Source organism: Serinus canaria, chromosome 17 (assembly GCF_022539315.1).
Source record: "Serinus canaria isolate serCan28SL12 chromosome 17, serCan2020, whole genome shotgun sequence".
Taxonomy (NCBI): domain Eukaryota; kingdom Metazoa; phylum Chordata; class Aves; order Passeriformes; family Fringillidae; genus Serinus; species Serinus canaria.
Window position 1 is genome coordinate 1,301,212 of NC_066330.1, and position 22,312 is coordinate 1,323,523.

Consider the following 22,312-nt stretch of genomic DNA (forward strand, 5'->3'; position numbering starts at 1 on the left):
GCAAGAATATCCAGGATGAATTTGTGTGTGAAACTGCACACTGCATTTCAGAATGTTCTTCGAACCTTTTTCCTAAGGAAACAGGACACTGGTGCCTATCATAAAAGCTATATGAGTAGATTTTTGTTTTACTTCAACCTGGTATCAGTAAAAATGTTCATGTGAGGAAAGAAATGCTCAGTGAAATTCCTGTTGTGTGACTTGGAGGCTGATCTCACCTGGTGTCTATAAGGTCTCCTGTGCAGCCAGGGGAGTGGAGCTGGGGCTCTCAGCACACCCCACGTGCATTTGGGGAGCACTTTTGGGCACATTCCCCTGCTCCTGTTCAGGGTGAGGATGCCCTGCTCAGGATCCAGCATGACCATTGCCCAATTAGTGTGCCCAGAGTCTGAGCTAACGAGCCCTGAGCACGGGTTCTGTGAGCTTGGGCTCAGGCCTGACCCTGCCATGGGGGTCCCCTTCCCAGAACACACCCTGAGAATTCATTGACCACTGGCATCTGCCACTGGTACTGTTAATTGTTAATTATATTTTCAACTGGGGTGAGAAGCGTTAATTAGCTCTTCCCACCCATTTATACTTAGTAAATCAATGCCTTTTCTACCTGTAACTGAGGAAGTGCAGCTTCTCCATTGGATTTTAATGAAGGGTTATAGATTAACTTAAATCCAGGTCTTAAACCCCTAAATGCAGTTTAGCCACTCACACATATTCCCAGCATGGCTGTATGTGGTTTCAGGAGTATTGATAAAAATGCATTTAAAATATTATGGAATTGTCTTTTATCTAGTTATTGGGAAAATGGAAATAAGAACCATGTTTTAATAAGGGATTCTGGGGGCACGTTTGAGGGTGAGTTTTCAGAAGGCAAGCCCTGCAGTACCAAGCAGGCTTCCCCAGAAGCAGAGAGGCTTTTCTCGTGTGCCACAGCACGGGTGCTGTTTGTCACTCAGCTGGCAACAGCTGCTTGTGATAAGGAGCTGGGGAATCACCTGTAGAGGCTCGGGGTGCCCGGGCGGAAGGGTGGGAGATGGGCTGGGGGGGCAGCCCACCTGCTGTGCCCGGATCAAAGGGCCCCGGGGTCAGGGGGCACATCCCGCTTAAGCAGAGCTGTCTGCTGAATAGCCATTTCAGATTGTAAATCTGGCCCTGATTTCATTAAGTCCTTCTGGCTGCTCTTGGGGCATGAAATAATAAAATTTTATATCCGCTGCCTTTCCTGCTTCTGGCAGCCAGATTGACACATTGTTGTCTGCAGTGTTGTGGTGTTTTCCTTAAGAAAATAAATGGAAGCTATTAATTCAGTAGAGACAAGTCATTAAGCAAATGGATTTTAGACTTGTTGTGAATCATACCTTCTTAACAATTTCAAACCTAGTGCACAGGCTCACTAGAATGTTAGTTTTTGTTAGGAGTTCTGCCTTTCCAAGAGAATCAGTGGAAGGTATCACCCTTTTACTGTTACTGCATTTTTTAAGATGCTGATCACGTTTGTATCTGGTTATAAAACCTCATGATCAGCTTGGTTTATGTTTTGGCAGCAATTTAGCCGTGAAGTTACGCAAACCTGGTTTGTGGGAGGAAAGGCAGAGGGTGCTGGTGTTTGATGGGTATGGAGTTTTTTTTCTTTTGTTTTAAATTAAACTGTTCAATAAAATTGTTCACCTGAAAGAAGTTTAACTTGGGATTCCTTTAGGGCAGAAAATGCAGAACCTGCCAAGTGTAGCCAGTGTTGATAAGATAGCATTTAGTGTAAACTGGTGTTATTGTTTTAGATGAATACTGCTTCTAGAGTGGGATGGAGGAGCACCCCTTAATTCTTCTTCTATTAGAATATGGTTTCTGTGTTTTTGTGAACTTCCACATAAAACATTTAAATGACTCGAGTGTTTGGCTGCCTGTGAGCAGGGCAGGCACCCGGACCGCGCTTATTTACGGACCTGGTGTTTAAGGCCCCCCGGAGTTTGTTTGAAAAGTTAAGAGATTTTCACAGTAAAGGTGCCATTTCTGAAATTTAAAGTGCTCTTTTCACCAGGAGATAAGTTCTCTCTGATTAAGTCAGTAATTCTTACTAAGCCATGTTTATAGAGGCCATAAACAATGGGTTCAGTGTGCTTGTTAAACCAGCTTTCCATACCTCTCCACTCTTTTAAAAAGAGAGATTTAAAATAAAAGGCAGGTGTAGATGTTAGTTTGATTTAGATGGATTTTAGGTGATTAATTGTGGCTACAAGTAATTGGGCAAGGATGGTTAAGAAAGGTTTGCAGGAGTGGGATGTGATGCACATTTTCACTGAATCTCTCCTTTTGACTCAGTACATCCCTGACCTGTGGGAAAATGAGATTAGGAATCTGTTAGGTTCATATTTCCTCTTAATCCTTGCTTATCCACATTTCTTTTCAGCAAAATACGAACCTACCCTACTGAATACAGTCCAGTCTGTTGTACAGGTGTCACTTGTAAAATGTTGTTTAACTCCTCAGGAAGTTGTGAAATATGGACTGGGGCTCTGTGTGCCTTGTGGCTGTCCCTTCCCATTCCTGAAAATTATGACAACACACAAACTGTATGTGGGGAAAATTATCTACGTGTTTTTGTGATTTACAGAATCCAGTGGGGTTTAATGTGAGAATTGCAGCTGAATGATGGGAATTTTTACTCAAATTCCAACAAGAGAGTGAATACAGTGATTTCCATGTTGCTTGGGCTGATTAGGTGCCAGGTATAGTGAAAGAAGCGTGTGATTATTTAACAAAAGCCTTTATAACTGCCTGATACTAGCTTTATCAAAGGTGGTAGTGACAGGAGAGATGACAAAACCAGCTAAGGATTAGGATGAACTGGTCAGTCTGCATTTCTGTAGAATGAGCCACAATCGGACCATCAAAAAATTATATGTTTTTGAATGCATTGCAAGACAGATGCTATTAATCAAGTCAGTCTCCAGTGTTTTATTAAACCTGAGGGCTGGTCTCAGGGGAAATCCACTGCCTTTGTACAAATATTGCAAATCTTTACAGTGAGGCTGAGCTCTTGGTGGTGCAGAGTTTATCAGCTTCCTTTTGGACATGACCATTTCTGGGCCAGGTGTGAGGTGATCACACTGAGCAGCATTTACAGTCCCTGTACCATGAGGGCATCCTTCTGGGTTATCCCCCCTGGCTGAGCCCTGCTTGGCCCAAGCCTGTTCTGTGCTCCAGCAGAGCCCACATTTTGCTGAAGGGGATGTGCAGATTCAGCACCAGAGGTGCAGAAACAGCCCTGGCACGTTCACCGTGCGCGTGCTGCTTCTTCGGCAGCAAGCAGGAGAAGGGTTTCTTTCCTTCTGTCTTGTCCTGCCAGCACTGAGGCTGACAAGCTTCTGGCTTTGGTTAAGACCTTTTTGCAAGACCTTTTTGTTGGAGGTTTTTAGACTCCTCTGAGTATAAGTGAGATTTTTAATTTTCTGAAACAGGAAGGAGCAATCAGTTTGTCTGGTGCTTCCGGACTCCTAGAAGGAGCGAGGCTCCTGGATTGCTTTAGAGTTTATCAGATGCAGCCAACGGGGTGACCTTTGGTTCCTGCAAGCAAAGTACCTGGTTTGTCAGGCACTGCTGCTGCTCTTTATATGGAAAGCATTAAATGCAATATTCTTCTATTTAAGTTAAAGAAATGTCTCGTGAAGACCTAAACTTAAATGTCTGCAAAGTGGGTTTTATGGTTGTTGGGGTTTTTTTCAGCCCTAAGTACACAGCAGTTTGCTTTATAGACAGAGGACTGAGCCTTGAGAACTGGGGGTAATTATTTAGCTGCCTAAGGCTCAACTTTGCCATTGTTTCAGGACTTGAGTTCCTTTCTTTTAAAGGAAACAATTCCCTCCACCCCACAAAACCTTAATTAAAAATTGAGTATGTTTTTGTTCATTTTCCTCCTCAGTAACTTTCATTTGGTCCTGCGTGTAGGTAGGTAGGTACTTAAACATTTTTTACAGTGTCACTGGGAAATTTCCTCAATTACCATATTCTATAATTCCAGTATTTCTGATTTTCAATTTTCAAAGCTTTATTTGAAGAGATTAAACCTGTGTGATTAGTCAGTCAAAAAAAACTCCAAACATTCAAGTCTCCTGTTAGTGGAAGAAGTGTTAAGTGTTTAAATGCTGCTCTGTTTGGTATCAGTGACTCATTTACTGCTGATTAAGCAGGGAACTCAAGTCTGGCAGTGTTTAAATTTGCTTAGATCACTGATACCTTTAGACACTCAGAGTCACAGGTACTGATGATCATTCTTTTGAGAAATAGGTTCTTTTCTCTTCAATGTGTAAGTACTGTTACAGAAGATGTGAACTTCAGACTAGATCAGAAACTTTCCCTCAATTCATGGGAACATGAGAGAAAGTTCAGACTTGCTGAGCAGGATGTGGTAGAGTTAAATTTCTCTTAGCTTTATTTCCCCCCCCCCCATTTTAATTATTTACTGATTAGGCTCTTATAGGATCTAGTTTACTTAAATGCAGTTGTAAACTTGTCTTTATTAGACTTCCAAAATTCAACTTGGAATTTGGAAACCAGTTCCCATCCCTGACTTAATGTAATTCTCAATTCCTGGAAAATCCACTCTTTATTGTTATTTAAAAGAATTTCCAAATATAAAAAGATTTGCTTGAAATCCTGACTTGACTGGAAACCGTTAAATGTTCAAACAGGACACCAAGACAAACATTAGTAGAGAAATGAATCTTTGCTTGAATAATCACAGACCCTCTGGTTTGACAAATGTCACTGTGCATGTTGTTAAGAACTTCTGTCTGCCAACTGAAGGTTAATTTTTTTAACATTGTAAATGGAATAAATAAAACAAATGACAGGAAGTCAGGAATGCTGATTGTTTTTAAAATGGTTGCAGTTCTGTTGTGCTATATTATTCTGCCATCACTTGTGTCCTTTATGCATAAAATTTAATTTCCCATACTTACATTTTCCTTTCCCTTTCCTGAATTTGCTCACCTATAGAAAGTGAGAAGCATGGCCCTGGAAGATGTGGTGATCCTTAATGTAGACACCAACACACTGGAAACCCCTTTTGATGACCTTCAGAGCCTCCCCAATGATGTGGTATGTATGGAGTGACTTACCCAAGGGTTCAGTTCCTGCTGGCTGTCACCAAGGGGTCTCACTGGGAGCTCTCATGGTAGCACTGAACTGCTTTCCCTCAGTTCTTGCTGCCCCAGAGTGTTTGGGAATGTTTGGTTCAACATTTACAGATGTGCATTGAAAGCTCCCAATGAAAATCAGCTAATGCTCACGTGAGCTAGAAATCCTGCATCCTTAGTTAAGTGCTGTTTCCAAATGAAATTGTGTGAGTTTTTGTCCTGTGACTGCTTCCAGGAGAACTTTAAGGAATTTCATGCATTTTATATCCTGAGATATGATATGGAATGGGTGCCTTCACATTCACTTCAATCACTGCTAGAATTCAGAACTCATTTTCTTTCTCATTCACTCTTTTTATTGGTAAATTATTTCATGTTTTTAATAACTTGATAGTAATGCTGTATATATACTTAACATTTAATGGGATGCCCAGACATCCCACTTGCTGCTGCAGTCTTCTCCACTGAAGGAGCTGAGAGCAGAGGAGTGAGAGTGTCAGGAGCTGTTTTCAAGGCAGAGAGTGAATGTTTAGGAGAGCGTGGCAGGGGAAAATCTGGATTTCCTTTGCTAGCTGGGAATATTGTGCTGACAGTCAGATCTGAACATTTTTTTGTGCAGTTGAGAAACAGAATTGATGTGCAGGGAGGTCAGTGTAAGCTGGTGTGTGAGGAGAAGCTGCAGTGAGGGTGAATGCCCAGTGCCTCCTGCTGTGACCCCCTGGCATTTCAGTGGGATCCCTTCTTCAAAAACAGGGAGCTCAGGAGGAAAGGGCCGTCTTGATTGTGAACATTTTGGCTTTAGTCAAACATTTAGTCTGTAAAAGTTGATTCTATTATTTTTTCTGGCATTATATAGTTTTTCATTTTGATTTCACTCCCAGCATCCAAATCTGCCAGCTGGTCACTGCTCGTGCCATTATCCACAACCCGGGAATGACAGACTTGTAAATTTCATGGAATTATGTAAGAAATGTCTGGATACAGGGAGCTCGGGGCCTCAAACATGTATATGATTTGTCAACAATCAAGTATTATATTAGATTTTATGAGACTTCATTAAAGGAGCTGTTGTGGGCACACTGTAGAACATCAGAAGAGACTTCTCCAATAAACACAAAACTTCAAGCTTTGGAATGTAATAAATTTTAAGAGACTTCCTTCCTTTCATCATTTACTTTTACTTCACTTTTATAACAGTAGAGAGTTGTGTTTTATTAGTTCAAATTTCTTGATTCAGTTTTCCACAGGTCTATTTAAGAGCTCCATTTTATCTCAGAGGATGTTGAGAGCAGAGCAGAGGAAGTGCTGCCAGCAAATTCAATTAACTGGCAGGGCTCACCAGTAGCATATATGGGGTATTTTTTTTCACAACTGCTATATAAATACAGCTGGGATTAATATTTTTCACAACAAAGCTTTAAGTCGAGTCGTGTTGCGTTGTGTAATTAATGTTTGGGCTGGGGGTTTATTGGGATTTAGCTCTGGAGCATTGTTGCAGTTACCTGGAGGAAGCAGCTCCTCCTCCAGGTCTCTCCCTTCACACGGTTCCAGAGTTGGCTTTGACCACTAGAGAGCAGCTGCTCTGCTGTGCAAGAATTGAATTTCTGTCAGTTCTTTCATGCATCATGTGTTTGGAACTGTAAGTGGATCAAGTTGTTCATCTCAGCAGGGAGATGCTAAAGCCAATCCATTATACTTTTTTTCCTTTTCTTTTTTTTTTTTTTTCCTTCCCTTTTTGCTTCCCTGGGAGATTTTGGGAGCATGTCTCCCCACTGTCTTAGTCTAAGTAGATGCATTTATGATCTGAGAAACTAAAAACGTCTTCAGGAGATTCCTGATCATAAATGCCTGTTATGTCAAACTACTCTGCCAGTTTTGCTACTTAATGTGAGCAGTAAGCAATTCATGCACTGCTGAATAGACAAAATTTACTTTGCTAAATTAAATCTATCTATATTCATCAGTGACCAAAAACATCTTCTCTGTGGTACATTCACCATCAGGTAATTAATCCAGTGGAAAATTTCTAAAAGCTGTTTTTCCTGTCTCCTTGAACTGTGAATGAAGACTTATGATTATTTTAGAGCCTCAGGTAGTGAGTTGTTCTTGAGTTTCATGATAGTGATGTTGCTACCTAAACTGGTTCTTGGAAATCAAAAATAAACTGTTCTTTATTCTTTAATTCTTAGGATCCAAATAAATACAGGACCCAGTGAAAGGTTCCAGTTAGAATTTGTGTCAGAGGAGCTGGACAGAATTGAGGCAGTTCCAGCAGAGTCAGCTCAAGTTGTTCCTTTGCCCCAGTTTACCTCAGCAGTACCTGCTGGCTGTCAGGCTTCTGAAGTGGTCAGGTCATGTCCCTGAAAATCGAGATTTGTACTACTGTGTTACTGATTAACTATTTGAAATGTGAAAACCTGCCCCTTCTTCACCTTCTGCTTCTGATGTGTTGCTGGAAATCTGGCAGCATGAGAGCACCCTGGGAAGTAACTTTCCTTTTAAAATAATCAATATTAAAAAAAGAGATTTATTAAGGACTGTGATTACAATAAGTGCATCTGCTGCTGACAAGTCTCCTACACCACCGTCTGTGTTGCAGCGAATAGCAAAGAGGGGGTAGTAATTTTTTTTTTATGCAACGCGTATGGATTTTTCATGTATTTCCAAATAAGTGTCATCTTCTAGTCATAGTTGTAGTCAGAGCCCCACGTTACAAGGAATGAAGTATAAGCTTGCTCTGTCAGCTCGTGGTTGTTGCTAAATGAAGGCCCGGGGGTGGCTGGGGCCCCTGGTGTCCCAGCTCAGCTGTGGGGCTCCTGCTGCCCCCTGCAGCGAGCACCTCGGAGAGAATGAAAACCATTCCCTGGTTTTCACTGCTTCCAGGGCAGCCAGGAGTACCAAACTGCAGCTCTGGAGCCAAACCATTCTCCTAAAGGGGAATCCATTTTTATTTCTTAGGCTGTGTTTGCAGTAGACATTTCTTGCTTTATTCATGTTGACAACTGAAAAGCCTTGGACCTAATTAAAAGAATTTCCACTAGCACCTTTACTGAACCATTTCATTCTGCTGCATTGCACAGATTGCATTCTGAAACATGGTGAGAGTTGAAATTGGACCTTTAAACTTCAACTGCCAGAAGTATAAAAATCTTTAAAAACATTCTCAGACTGCATGTATATGTGTCTCTTTGGCTAGAAATAATCCTCATTTTCAGTGGTCACAATTTGAGGGTTTTTTAAAGTATTTTAGTCAGGAAACAACCCTAATTCTGCTTCTATACTCTACTTTGTATTACATACCATTTTTTTCCACAAAGTACACATGAGAGTGTTTTGGGGTGGATTTTTTTGCTACTTGTTAGTATATTTAAATACGTCGTTGTTAACATTTTTTTGTTACAAAATTGACATGCCTATTGCAGTAATCCCATGTATATATCAAATGGAATGGACATCCTGCAATGTTCAAGGAAGTAGCAAAATACCAGTCAATATTCTGCTTCTGTCCCAACCAGGGGAGCTGAATCACAGAAAGGCTGTGACCAGCCCTCTGCACTCCTGGTTTGTTCAAAACAAAGCACAAAGCTTTTTCCTTCTATATAGATGGAAGGTTCTGTATCTTCACATGAATGTTTACAGAAAAGCCCTTTTAACAGTCTTGGAGGGGGATTTGAAAGCTTATCAGAGCTCTGGATATTTTATTATACTTTTAAGAACTACCTTTAAATAGTTTATATAAGTTAATATAGAAAATAAAAGCATATTTCAACTTTAGAAGTCTAGACCCCTTCAAACATGAAGTATGCTGTTTGGGTTTGAAAATCTGGTGAAGCTTTTATATTTAGAGGATTACAGAACTCCTTGAGGAACATTATTTCACTGAATAGGAGTCAGTTTATTTTACGGGCTTCAGACTAAATCTGGTATCATGTGTTATGTTAATATGGGTTTGTGGGCTCATTAATGTGTGGATCATTGGCATAAGCATTCAGATTTATAAACAGTGCTGGACACGCTCTTGGTTATTTCTGTTGTGCTAAATAATGAAACGCCTTTTACAGCAGAATCTGCAGAAGATTTAAAAGGAAATGTCTTTGCAACTGTTTTAGTAAACACAAGTGCAAAGATAACATCTAAAAGAAAAGTGAGTAGTGCCCAGCATGGATTCTGTATTTAACACCTCTGGAGCACGAGCAGGAGTCACTGTGGAGCCCCAAAGCCAAGGCTGCTGCAGGAGGAAGCTGAGTTAGGGATGTGCTACGGGAGGGATGAACTGAGGCACTCACACACAGTTCAGGAAAATCAGGCTGCTCTGGGCGACACCCAAGGCTGAGAACATTGGACTCATCTGTAGGATTTTGGATACAGATGAGGCCAGAGCAAGCTTTCATTGGGAGCTGGAGGATGGGAAGGTCTTGAAAGTTAATTTGAATATTTGAACCATCAGCTTATATTTTATGAGATGTAATTTATCATCTCTGAACACAGTTAGTTATGGTCACTGCTAGAGGATTTGCTCACTCTGACAATAATATTCCTACAGTGTTTCTTGCATGGTGTGAATGAAGTACACAGAGCTACCCCATGGAGATTTTCAGTATGGCATTTGGAGAAGGAAGAATTGCTAGTTATTGGCTCTTTCTGTTAAATTCATCATGTGGATATTTATGGAGTCAGTCATGTTCTCCTGCGAATCAGGTTGACTAGGGATTTCCTGCCGTTCTGCTTTCCTCCTGAAATTGCGGCTCCTTCCTGTTTTCTGTGTCAGGTATCTCACTAAACTCGGGCTTTGTGCGTGGCACGGCCGCAGGCTCTAAAAGCACCACCTGTATTCCTTTCCAGAACTACCCGGGTATTTGGGTTTGTCTTGCTGCACTGTGAGAGCTGTGTCAGAACCTCAGCATGTCCCGGTTCTGTCTGCGGCGCCGAAGGCCGTGAGGGAATCCTGAGGGAACCGTGAGGGAGCCATGAGGGGCCGTGAGGGAATCCTGAGGGAACCGTGAGGGGCCGTGAGGGAATCCTGAGGGAACCATGAGGGGCCGTGAGGGAATCCTGAGGGGGCCGTGAGGGGCCGTGAGGGAATCCTGAGGGAACCGTGAGGGGCCGTGAGGGAACCGTGAGGGGCCGTGAGGGAGCCATGAGGGAACCGTGAGGGGCCGTGAGGGAATCCTGAGGGAACCGTGAGGGGCCGTGAGGAAGCCATGAGGGGCCGTGAGGGAATCCTGAGGGGCGGCCGGGGCAGGACATAGCGGATCCTGGGCACGGGCGAGCCCTCGGCAAACAACTCCAGAAATGTGTGAGAACAGGCAAAAAGCCCCAGATGACAGAGAGGGAAAGTGTGAGGAGTAAGGAATGGCGGGAGGAGCTGTCGGGACTAACACCAGAGGAGGAGAGGCGGGGCTGGGGCGGGGAGTTGGGCCGGTGAAAGGTGGGGGGCGGGGCGGGGGGAAGGTGTTGAAGTTTCTGTCATTGTTTCTCGCTATCTGACTGTATTTAAACTGCCAATACATTAAATTAATTTTCCACATTGGAGCCTGTGGCTCATGGGTACACATCTCCTTGAGCCCCCGAGCCTGGTGTGCGTGTTTGCCCCGAGTGCTGCTGAGGGGCAGCGGGAGGGCGCTGGGCCAGAGCCTCTGAGGGAGCCTCAGAGTGTACCCGCACGGCCAGGAACACAGCCCTGGCGGGTCACTGCCCCTTCGGGCTCTGAAATGCGAGGGAATTTAACCTTAAAAACCCCTTGTATTTGTGGCGAATAGATTTTTCAGACCTTTAGGATTTTTTCCTAGCCTTGGTGGTGATGGATGGTCTGGTTGTGTGGAGCAGTACTAATCTGATGTTTGAATTAATTTAGCTGCAATTATTTCATGGATTCTAGTCAAGAGTGACATAGTTTCATAGACTACCTTTAAAAGAGTACTCAACAGCATGTTAACTGTGGATTTTAAGTGGGAGGGAAGGTTCAGTGAAGCTTTTAGTATCCTATTGGCTTCTGAATAGAATCCAAACATATCTTAGAGAAGCAAAACAGCTTGAAAAGTAATGCTCTTAGAAGTGAAAAATTCATCTCTGAATTCACAATGTCACCTTTTGTCATAACTGCTGCTGTGGTTAGCACATTTTTCATTTAGCTGTGCCCCAATGCGTTGCTCTTTGTTTGTGATATGAGAATGATCTAGACCTGCTGTGTGATTTCAGGTTTCTGCACTGAAGAACAGATTGAAGAAAGTCTCTACAACCACTGGAGATGGTGTTGCAAGAGCGTTTCTAAAAGCACAAGCAGCTTTCTTTGGGAGCTACAGAAACGCCCTGAAAATTGAACCTGTAAGTAGGCAATTAGTTGGCATAAAATGTAAACGTGCAGCTGTGGTGAAGAAAAAAACCTAACAATTCAAAGTGTAGCATAGCCTGCTCTTCCTAAGGTCAGCATGGTGGCTCTTTGGTTGGCTAGTACTGAAAACACTGTTCAAGTCTCCAAAATGAAAGAGGTGCAACAAGCATGATCCATCACACAGGGAAGAACCTTCACATGGAAATGTATGGGTCTTGCTTGGTTTTGAAAGCAGTCAAATTAGAGGAGAGATGATAAGAAAGAATAAATTAATGAACATAAGAGGTTAGTGCAGAGCTGACCATTCCCTCCTCTGCAAAACCCATCTCTTCATTGTGTTTTTGTGTTAAAAGGTGGTGTATTTGGCATTCTCCTGCTCTTTGAAGATTAATGAAAAGGTCTGGCCTGCAGACATGTGATAAATTTAATTTTAACCATGATGTTAAATGGTTACACTGCCAAGAGCTGGAGTATGGGTAGAGTGTTTCTTGAGGATTTCAGTAGCTAAAGTCTCTCCAGTACTGTAGTTTGTCTTGTTATTTTTAAAGCCAGGAGGAAAACATAGCTCAGCCTGACTTTTAAACAGCCCAGTTATTACCATCAAACACGTATCATCTCAGCGGTTCATATTCAGGTTTCAAAAATTACTTTTCAAGTCAGCACAAGTCCTTCCACATCTTACTGGGGGAATCCGTGTGTGTGGAAAAAATAAATTGTATTGACTTGTGTGTGTGTGTATGTCTGGGTGTAAGAACTGGGCTTTTAAAGCATCTCAGGTGAAATCATGGAGTATTTAAAATGGGGACCATATAAGTGACAAAGATGGAAGCAGCGAGGCGCTCTGGCTGTGAGCCTCCTTTATCCCTGCTGGGGAGACACTGACTTCCCTCCATCCCTGCAGGCTTCCTTGTTCTCCAGTGCTCCTCCCTGTAGTTGCCAGGCAACTCTGGGAATATTGGTGTATGCTTTGCCTGAATGTGTGTGTGAGATTAACTAGTTAAGGGATTTATGAAGGAAAATAAAAATTTAAATTGCTGTTCTGGAAATACCATCTGGTATTTTGAAGGCTGAATGTTAAAGATGAACATTTGAAATGAGTTGACAGTGGCACACCCCTAGAAAGTGTAACTTTGAGGGACAGCTAACCTGAGGAAGTAGCAGAAGTAGTTTAGTTTGCTTCTCATTCCATCAAAGAAAACTTGTAAATATAGCTGCACAAATATGTCATAAAATTCACTTTCATAATCAGAAAGTGGGAAAATTCAGGGCTTTCTTTCCTAAGCCTTTTTGTAAATCAACAGTTTGATTTCTAATTATACATTTCAGTAATAAGATTTAGATAAAGCAAATTTGCAGGTGTTTCATGTTCATGTATCACCTTCACATGGAGTGAGTACAGGGCATAAGCAATACCAACATGAGATGGTTCTTTGCATTTCATGTCCTATAACCCCAGAAACCTGACTGTTCTTTTAAAATCATTGATAATTAGAAAATACATTCAAAGAAGTACATAGAGAGTACATTTTCCTCCTTTCATAGTTCCTGTCTCTAAGACAATTTAATTTCATAGACTATCTCATTGGTAGGAGCTGATTTTCTGGGCTAAATGGTGTGAATCTATTTTTCATTATTCTGTGTAGGCCCAGAATGTGTCACTGAGCAGGCTCTACATATGCATTATTATACTTTAGCATGTAAGAGCTCTTACTCTGTCAGAGGCTTTTACTTTAGAGATACAAGGTTGTGGTAATGTACATATAAACAGAACACTGGCAGTGAGTTTGTTACCATAAACTTTCTGAGGCCTTTGGTAACTAGAAATTGCACAAAAAAACATATCCAGGTATACAGCTGGCAAGCATAGTAATATTTATTTGACAAAATAACTGCTGCAGGGCTGTTTCCTGCAGTGTTTCCTGCAGCTGCAGGAAGCCAGTTTTCAGTGCAAAGGAGTATCTGCTGGGTGTGATGCACTTACAGCCGCACAGAGCTCTGTTTCTGTTAAGTCCAGTCAAAGTCAGCAGCAGCTGAGTGTTCACTGGGCTGTACTGAGGCAGATTATCCTGATGCATGTGGCTTAAATGTCTGCTAGTGACACCAGTGTGAGCATTTTGTTCACTTGAATGACCTTTTTCAGATTCCCAATTTTTTTGTTGTTTGCAGAGGGAATGTTTTTATCTCTTCTAAAGATTGAATTCACACAAGTAGGTCATCGTCAGCAGAACAATCTGTGAATACGAGGTGTGTGTAAGGGTGCTTGGTAGGACTGAGCAGCTGAGGGATGTTGGGAAGTGAGGCTCAGATTTTCGGGATCTGAGCCGTGGCCGTGCACTTTCTTCTGCTGACACCTAGTGGTTCCAGGCGTTCCAGTCGGACTCTCCCACTGTTTGTGAAGAACAACCCCCCTACCTGTGAGTCGAGGTAAACTCCGGGTGGGCTGGCCCAGAGCAGTGGGGTGTGGGTGTGACCCAGCAGGATCTGGGGGCTGCAGGGCGGTGCTGCTGCTGCAGCCTCAGCCCTGTGGGGTTTGACCCCATCTCGCATGGGAGCTGCACTCCAGGCTCTGCTGGGATGTACAGGCGTCCCAAATGACAAGAGTTTGCCTGTTCTCTGGCACTGCAGTGATTCTGACAGGGCTGGTACTGGTAGGAAACCACTGGATTGCATCCTGTTACCGTGTTGTAAATACTCCTCCATGAGCTACACCCTTCACATGGAACTTGGACCATGACTACTGATGCCTCCTTGCATGCAGTGGGAACTAGTGAGGATAAGTGAATCTCTGCAGTGAAGCATTAATTAATTCTCTTTGTCTTCATGGTTAATTATTCAGTTTTATTTGCCTGAGCAACCATTAGTTGTAAACTGGATAATTTCTGGTTATTTGCATTGTTCTGAATTGATTAGGTTTAAATTTAACCTAAATATTCCTTGGATGCATCCACTTAGGAGTAAGCAGGAAATCAGAGGCAGAGTCAATGTGCTTTTCTACTTCCACGCTTTTTGTGTGCTTCCATTGCTGAAATTACTTTCTAATTTGTGAACTGCTGATCTTAATATGAAACTACTTATTGAAACTCACAGATGTTTTATATACTCCAGTTTTCACTCTGCTTTAGCTGAACCACACTGGTGGAGGAATGTGTATTTTACACACATTGCTGCCTAAGTTCTGTTGTCCTTTCAAAGCCTGATAATTTATATTTGGATTTTAAATGGAGAAGACCATGTACTACCAATTTTCATAATTGTAACTTTGATAGGAATTTTCTCATAATACGGTACAATTTGAGCAATGGTGGGGGAAGAAACCATAGGAGGAAATAATTTTTTTCTTTTTCAACATAACACTCAATTCAACTTAAGGAGATAATTAATGCATTAATTATTTTACAAGAATCTCTGGAACAGACACAATAAAGGCCTTCAACACTTCCAGATTCATGAGATCAGAGTCAGAAAAGTATATGATATTTGGTGCAGAGTAAAAAAGCAAATGCCAGATGAGTCAAAAAGGAAATTTTGTTGGAATGCCTGTGCAGTAGTATAAAGCAAGTGCATGCTACGTACTGGTGCATAATTCATTTTGCAAAGGCTTTGTAGCATTCAGTGCTTTATCTACTATGAAGTATGATTGTTGCCATGGTGAATTATTTTTTTAAGTTATTCAGTGGAAGAGTAAATAGTCATTTCCAACTCGCAGTAATTGCCACATCCCAGTTCCTTCCTCTCCATGGCCATCTTCTGCCTAGCTTCTTTTCCTTGCATGTATATTTTAAAGGCACACACTGCATGCAGAGTAAATACTTTCCTGTCACCAGAGCTGTCTCCACAGTTCAGAGCTTTAGGAGGGTTTGTCCATCTGTAGAAAATATGAAGAAGGATGATCCCTAATGCTTATATAACTTGTGCACAGAGCTGTTAAAATGAACCCCAAGCTGTAGGGGAAACAGTGAGCAGAAGCTAGTTAAATAGAACTTTTTGTCTGACTTGCAGTTTTGTTGTGTTCTGTTTGAAGTCAGTGCTGATGTATAGCATCAGGAATTTTCTCCCACCCATCTCTACTTTTTTCCTGTTCAAGTAGCTGAGCGCTCAAATCCATCCCTGTAGAGACAGTCTAGGAATGCCTAAATGACAGTAATTTCTAAATGTCATCCTGGTGACTTTACTGACAGGTAGGAGTAGACAACAGGAGTGGCACTGACAGTGTGTAAAATCTGATTTTTTTGTGATAAAAATGGACATAAATTGAGTTTCTGTATATCCTGGAACTGAAATTTAAGGCTTTTTTCTTCCTACTCTGAAGATTCTGTGTTTTGTGACATTTTGAAGACCCAGGATTTCAGCAATCTCCCTTAGAAGCCACCTGTAACTATTGCTGTGTTTTACCATCTGTGGGAAGTGCTGAATTCATAGTCATTGACTGGAAAAGATTTAGTGGGGAAACACAGTTCTGTTTGTTTTCTGTGTGATGTTTGTTTTCATTTCAATTCTGTTGCTGTTTCCTCTCTGAGCCTTACTGTTGCTATAGACAAATTTCTGCTTTTGCTGTTTTAAACCTTAAAAATGGCTCTTTTTCTAACAGTTACTGTTCTTCAAAATGGCATTTATTATTCTACATCTAAGTCTGTTGAGATATACATATGTTAATGAACCTGAAAAGACATTTTCTTTAATCTCTTCCAGCAGTCTGGTATGTAGTAAATAGAATTGTTTTGTAATTTCCAAACTGTTATAAGATCCTCTGTTATCTAATTCCATATGCCATGCTAAGGGGAGGGGGAACCTGGGATTCTGAGGAGAAGGTAAGACAAAGTATTATTTGAGAAAGTTTACATGACCCTCTGCTGATTGTGGTGTTTCTGCCCAGAAAGGTGCACGCAAACCTCCCTGTCCATCATACATGCTAAAGTGAAACTGCAGCAGAACTCAAATCAAAGCAAAAATAGCAAACATGCCCCCTCTGCAACCCATTGTGGGAATGGTTTTGGGCTTAGGAACTTTGCCCAAAGGGATGGGGTGCTCTGCATCTCGCTGTGCAGTAATAGCAGAAATGTGAATTTCCTTCGAGCATGCTGCCAGAATGCTGATGGGCATAGGTCTGCTTTGAGATTATTAATGTTTACCTGCTTCATGCTGATGTTTAGGGGTTTGTGGTCACTTAGTTAGTGGAACCTTTGAGCAGTCGGAGAACTATCTTTGGCTGTGTTGTCTGAGTAACTTTGCAGCCCCCATACAAGTTGTGTGTTCAGCCGTCAGCCTGGATCAGGTCACTCTGTCTTCTGTGGTGGTGCTGCAGAAATAAAAGGAGCTTTGTTCCAAAGCCTCTCAATCTCCCTGTTACAGGGCAGGCTGTGCAGGGAGCAGCAGTCTGTGCTCTGTCAGCTTTGCTGTGCGAGGATTTGGATATTCACTTACTTGGCTGTGCCTCTCACACCTGATTCTGGCCTTTGTGCTGTTTGATGCACTTGGTTTTGCTTCTTCTCAATTTGTTTCAAGCCTTTGGTTGTTTGTTTTAGGCTGGCTCTTGCCTGTGTTTTCACTGCGTTGTCTCCTGATACTTCAGTTCTAATTGTGAGTGCCCAGCCTTGTGCAAATGCCTCCATGCAGGAGAACTTGGAGATATTTCCTGAACTAATAAAGTGCAGGGGACTTGGGGGGGAACAAGGAGGCACATAAACAAACACCACGCAGAAAATAACATCACCCTTGAATTCAGCTTCTGTGTGAGGCACTCCGTGACTGTGTGTTTTTTCAAATGAGCTGTTGTATCTGGTATTAGGGAAAAAAAGCCACCAACACACACAAACCCATGAAAAACCCCACCCCAAGGACCTTTTAGGCAGGTGGTAAGGAGTGAACATTCTCAGTAGTGTGAGCAGCTGTACAACTGAAGAGAAAGTATCACTTCTGTTGACAGAAGATTGTGGAAGAGATTTTGGGATTTGGATTTGTAAAGTAGCCTTCAGTGGCAGATAAAGTTGATGAAATTTTGATAAAAATTAAGATATTTTATTGGGTTAGAAACAGAATAGAGAAGCCATGCCGCACAATATACACAGTGTATATTGTGTAAGAATGGGAGTGTGCAGTTTGTCCTGGTGTGGTACCAAGGGAGGCAGGGGAGAGGCAGTAAATCCTAATTAGTTGTAAGGATTTGCATAGCTGGGTGAGAGCTCGTGCACCTGGAATGCAGTGGGGCTAGAGGCAGAAGGAGCCCTTTGCTCCTGAGCCAGGACTGACAGTGGAGTTTGGGAGATTCTGACACTGCCCAGGGGCTCAGGAACCCCCTGTGTGCTCTGGGAAACACAGAGGGGACCAAGGCCCCTTTCTGCTTTGGCTCTTGCATGGCATCAGGGAGCTGGGCAACTGCTCTTCACACAGAGCATTGATTTTGCTCTGGGAAGGCATTAGGGACAGACAAATTCTGGCTCATGGCCAAAATGCTGTATAGGCAAAACTTAGTCTCACACTGAGGACCACTTTTTTTTCTTCCTTATTCTATTTTGGGGAACACAAAAATGTAAACTGCAGAGGGCTGATAAGTACATTGTTCTTTAAAATGCACGCCACTTCAGTCTGGTAAAACATCAAATGAAAACATTCTATCCTTTCTTATCTTTTTCTAATTTAATTCATTGTTTTCTGAGCCTTTCATTCAGTGAGTAGCAGCTCTGGCAATGACAGATATTCTATTGTGACTGAAATATGCATTTTGTAAGTCATAACTTTACTTGGTATTTAAATAAACTGTGTATGTACAGTGTGCAAGATTTATGCAGAGCACAGCTGGAGGTGTTCTGCTCAGAATTCCTATGGTTTAAAATGTCTCTTTCAAGTTTGAAAATGTGTTGTGAAGTAGGTACCGTTATGATAATTGGAAGTTCAGCTTCTCTGTCTTGCTCTATTATTTTTTTGAATACAATTAACACATCACACACATTTCACCTGGTCTCTCCTCATTTACCTCTGACACTTCCTTGATATTTATTTAGACGCATGTGGTGTCTTCGCTTTGAACTCAATAGTTGGTATATTCACTAGTTTGTTTTTTTTTTAATAAATATTTTTCTCATTTGGAGATATACAATTAGTTTGCACTGTTAGAGAAAGGTGTACATATTGATGTCAATTTGAATCTTTTACTTATTTGTTGGAGGATCAGGACATAAATTGTATAAAGATTGTAGAGAAAACTGTGATTACTCTCAAATCAAAATACCTGCTGTGAAGTTGCAGAAGCAGCTCATTTATTATAGTTCTCATGAGAAAACAGTACAGAGCAGATATGCACAAAGCTGTCTAGAGAAGAAATTAAAAAATATATATGAATAATACTTTTAATTTAGAATTGCTGTATTTTCTTTCAGGTAGCATAAAGGTGAAGCACAAATCTCATTGTTTAGTTTGAAATAAGCTTTATTCTTCCAGAGTCAGTAGCAATGCTTTTGTTTCTGATGACAAAACAAAGACTAAGTTTTTGTTTTAAGATATAATCGAATTCTTGAACTGGAATTAATAACATACTGTTGGCATAGTTTTTAACTGAAATAATGTATGGGGTGTGCTGTGTAATGTGATATGTATAAAACTGTCAGCAACATAACGCCAGTGGCCTCCAGAAGACAATTACAAACCATATCAGGTTTATAATTTTGAAGGGGGGAAAAAGGGATCTGACTCATCACATTTCAGTGATCCAGGAGAAAATAATATGAAAATATCATTAGATGTATTTCATCTGTGGAAATGAGGCTTGGAGTTTTCTTCATGTCTTCTTTTTTAAATTTCATTTTGGTTTTAGGAACACTTCTAATCCTTGGAGTTTTAATAAGGAATAAGTCCAAAATCCAGCCTAAGCTTGACCCTCACAATAACACAGGACATTTTTCTGGATTATTTAAAAAATTTTGGCTGCACTTTGGAGCAAACTGGGGCTGCGATTTTGCAGAGTTCCTGTTCACTGTCCCTTCCTTTGATAGCAGTTTCCGTTGGATTTTCAGTAACTATTACTGGAGATGTCTGAGATTTGTAAATTAGTTTATTACAGGAAGAAGATATCATCTACCGACTAAGAATTCATTTGCTTTGTCTTGAATTTGAAGTGATCAACTAAGCTTTTCAGGTCCAAGGCTTCTGTGTGAAAGTTTAGAAGATCCCTCCCCACAGGGAGTGTTTTGTTGGCTTGGTCAGGGCAGGCAGGGGCCTGGCTCAGCCCTCGCTGTGCCTCTGCTGTGAGGCCAGGGTGCAGAACCCATGGGAACAGGCGTGTGCTCAGGAGATCCACATCCAGGAGTGCTGGAGGAAATCAGGGGCTTCTTTAAGGTACCTTGCACTTGGACTTCAGTTGTCAAAATGCACATTTAAAATTATCTCTATAAAATACTCCTTGGAAGAGTATATATATTTTTTTAAATTTTTTTTTTAATGAAATCATTCTGTAGTAAAATATTTCAAGTCCTGGCTAAGCTGTAAAGCTTAGGGCTGATAAACAAAGCATCTGAAGCCAAATGGCCTCTTAGCTAACCCCAATTAAAATAAAGATTTCATTGCGCTCTGTCCTGACAGAGAGGGAACATATTGTTGCCTTTAAGGGAGTTTGGTTTAGTTAATGAAAGAATTTATTTCATTTTTTCAAATACAGAACCTAATTAAATAAGTTTCAACTTGACTTGTAGTTGAGGACATTTTAACTCCTTAAAGGTTACTTTTGTGTCCAAGTATAGCTGTCTTTTGAATAATTCCTGATGTGGTATTTAGGTTAGTGATTTATATAATAAGAAAGTTTGTAGTAGAGCTCATGTAACTGTTTGCCTGTTGTTAAATGTATATCATAAATATAAATTGTTGATTCCTAAAGTGTTAAAGTTGTTATTGACATTACATTATTTTGATGTATTACATTAATTTGGAATCAAGTGTTACTCAGAGCTAGCAACTAATACAGGATTCTTGGAAGTACTGTGGAAATGCCAAGAGTTTGCTTTGAGTGCCTTTTAAAAGCTGTAGATTATAAAAGTACTTTCCTTCTCCTGGTGCCCAATGAAAAGAAAAATATGTCAAAGAATTATTTAGGTGAAGCTCTCCAAGCAGCAGTTAAAGTCTGTATGTCCAGAACATTTTTTGTTAGAGAGGATTAATGGTGAAAATGAAAGCAATTTGTGAGGATTATATGTGTGATTAGTTTGCCTTTCCTTAGGGTCTGTCTGTACTTGTATGGATAAAGCACATCCCCCATTTGGCAACCAATGATTTATTACACATTCTCAACATAGTCTAAAGAATATACAAAAAATACAGAACACTTCTATCTAAAATTGCTTTCTTACTACACATGAGAATATTTTACTTGAAAGCAGTCAAGAATGGGAATGCTGCTCCTTACCTGAATTTCCTGCCTAAAACTGGAGGAATGTTGAATGGTTGCTGTGTGTCTGGCAGTAATACCAGAGGAGGTCCAGGCTGTGCTGAAGGACAGTGATGGTGCTGCTTGGTTCTGCTGTTTACACTTGGGCACAGGAGTTCTTGGAATTAACAGCACCTAATCAGCATTTACACAAAGGGAGGGGGGCTTATAAATTATTTGTTACTGAAACTGAGGCTAACCAAGGGAGTTCATGCTTAAAGGAACATTTTTAGTTGTAACAAGTATGTCAATGTTTCCCCCAAATGTATCTATCAAACTCTGAACAGGTTTTGTTCTGGAGCAGTGGCCTCCACTGCATAGGGAGGACTGCTTATTTAAAAGCATCCACATGTGCCCCCTCATTTGGGGATTTTAAGCTAATGTTGGAGTGTGTGTTCTCTTCCAAATGTCACTCAATCACGTGCCCTCCTTTACATGTGCAATGAATTGCAGTTCAGCTCTCTTACAATGAGTTTTCAGGGTGAGCAGTGAAGCTGTCTCCTGTAAAGGACAATTGATTTCCCTAAGTCAGGGTCATTCCCAAAGCTCTTGACAGTTTCTGCTTCAGGTCTGTGGGATTGTTGCCTTCAACTATGGAGGTAAATGATATGCAAAGAATTCCTGCCTCTGAGAGGAAATTAATAGGTTTTTTTATGGATAAGTAACAAAATATTAAATTGTTTAGGAGGGGCTTGCAGGGGCTTTTTAGTTGAAAAAGAGGGTTTTTTGGTGTGGGTGTGAACATGAATGAAATTAAGGGTTAAAAATCTCTGATTTATTTGACATATGTTACAGATCCTGAGGTAGCTGAAATGCAGTGCTGTTCTCTTCTGTGAATTTCTGTAGATCATTATAATTACATTGTGTTTCAGAAAGCTCAATAGTTGCCAAATGTAACCAAAAATAAAGCATCACATCCAGCTGGAGTTCCAGATATCCTCACTCTGCCCTAAAGCCATGTTTCCAGCCATTATCTTGTCATAGCTTATTGGGCTCAATTTTAATTAAATGTTAATAGCAATTTTGCAGTCAGAACTGACATGAAAGTTTTCCAAAGATTATTATACCCACAGGATATCTTTATTATGTGTTTTTCTTGATTCTTTTTTTTATCTTGTTCAAGCCCTATTCTTTGGAAAAGTCTTTGGTGATGGAGAACATGAAACAGAAAATGGTGCAATGTCTTGACTGACAAGGATCAGTTTACAAGGGCTTTTCAACTGAATTTTGTACTCTTGAAGAACATCAAAAATGTGCATGTTTGATAAGGGTCTTGGGATTTATTTGATTTTCCTTAGTGTGGTGTATACACTGAGTGGTCTACATTTAGGTTTCATCATTCAGATGCTGAATCTTCAAATACAAAAACGGCTTTTGCAATGCTGCAACCTTTAGTTCCTGTGTCTCTGCCTTTAAGGATGTTGTGTTCAAAATGGTAGG

At 41.0% G+C, this 22,312-nt stretch overlaps 1 protein-coding gene across 10 annotated transcripts in view; it reads left to right on the plus strand.

Moving 5' to 3' along the window:
• Positions 1 to 22,312, plus strand: part of DENND1A (DENN domain containing 1A) — a 147,205-nt gene that overhangs the window by 81,307 nt on the left and 43,586 nt on the right. For all 10 annotated transcript variants that reach the window (XM_050980851.1, XM_050980844.1, XM_050980845.1 and 7 more), the window contains 2 exons: positions 4,993 to 5,094; positions 11,331 to 11,456. In XM_050980851.1, coding sequence (XP_050836808.1) covers positions 4,993 to 5,094; positions 11,331 to 11,456 — 228 coding nt within the window. The remainder of the gene's footprint in view (positions 1 to 4,992; positions 5,095 to 11,330; positions 11,457 to 22,312) is intronic.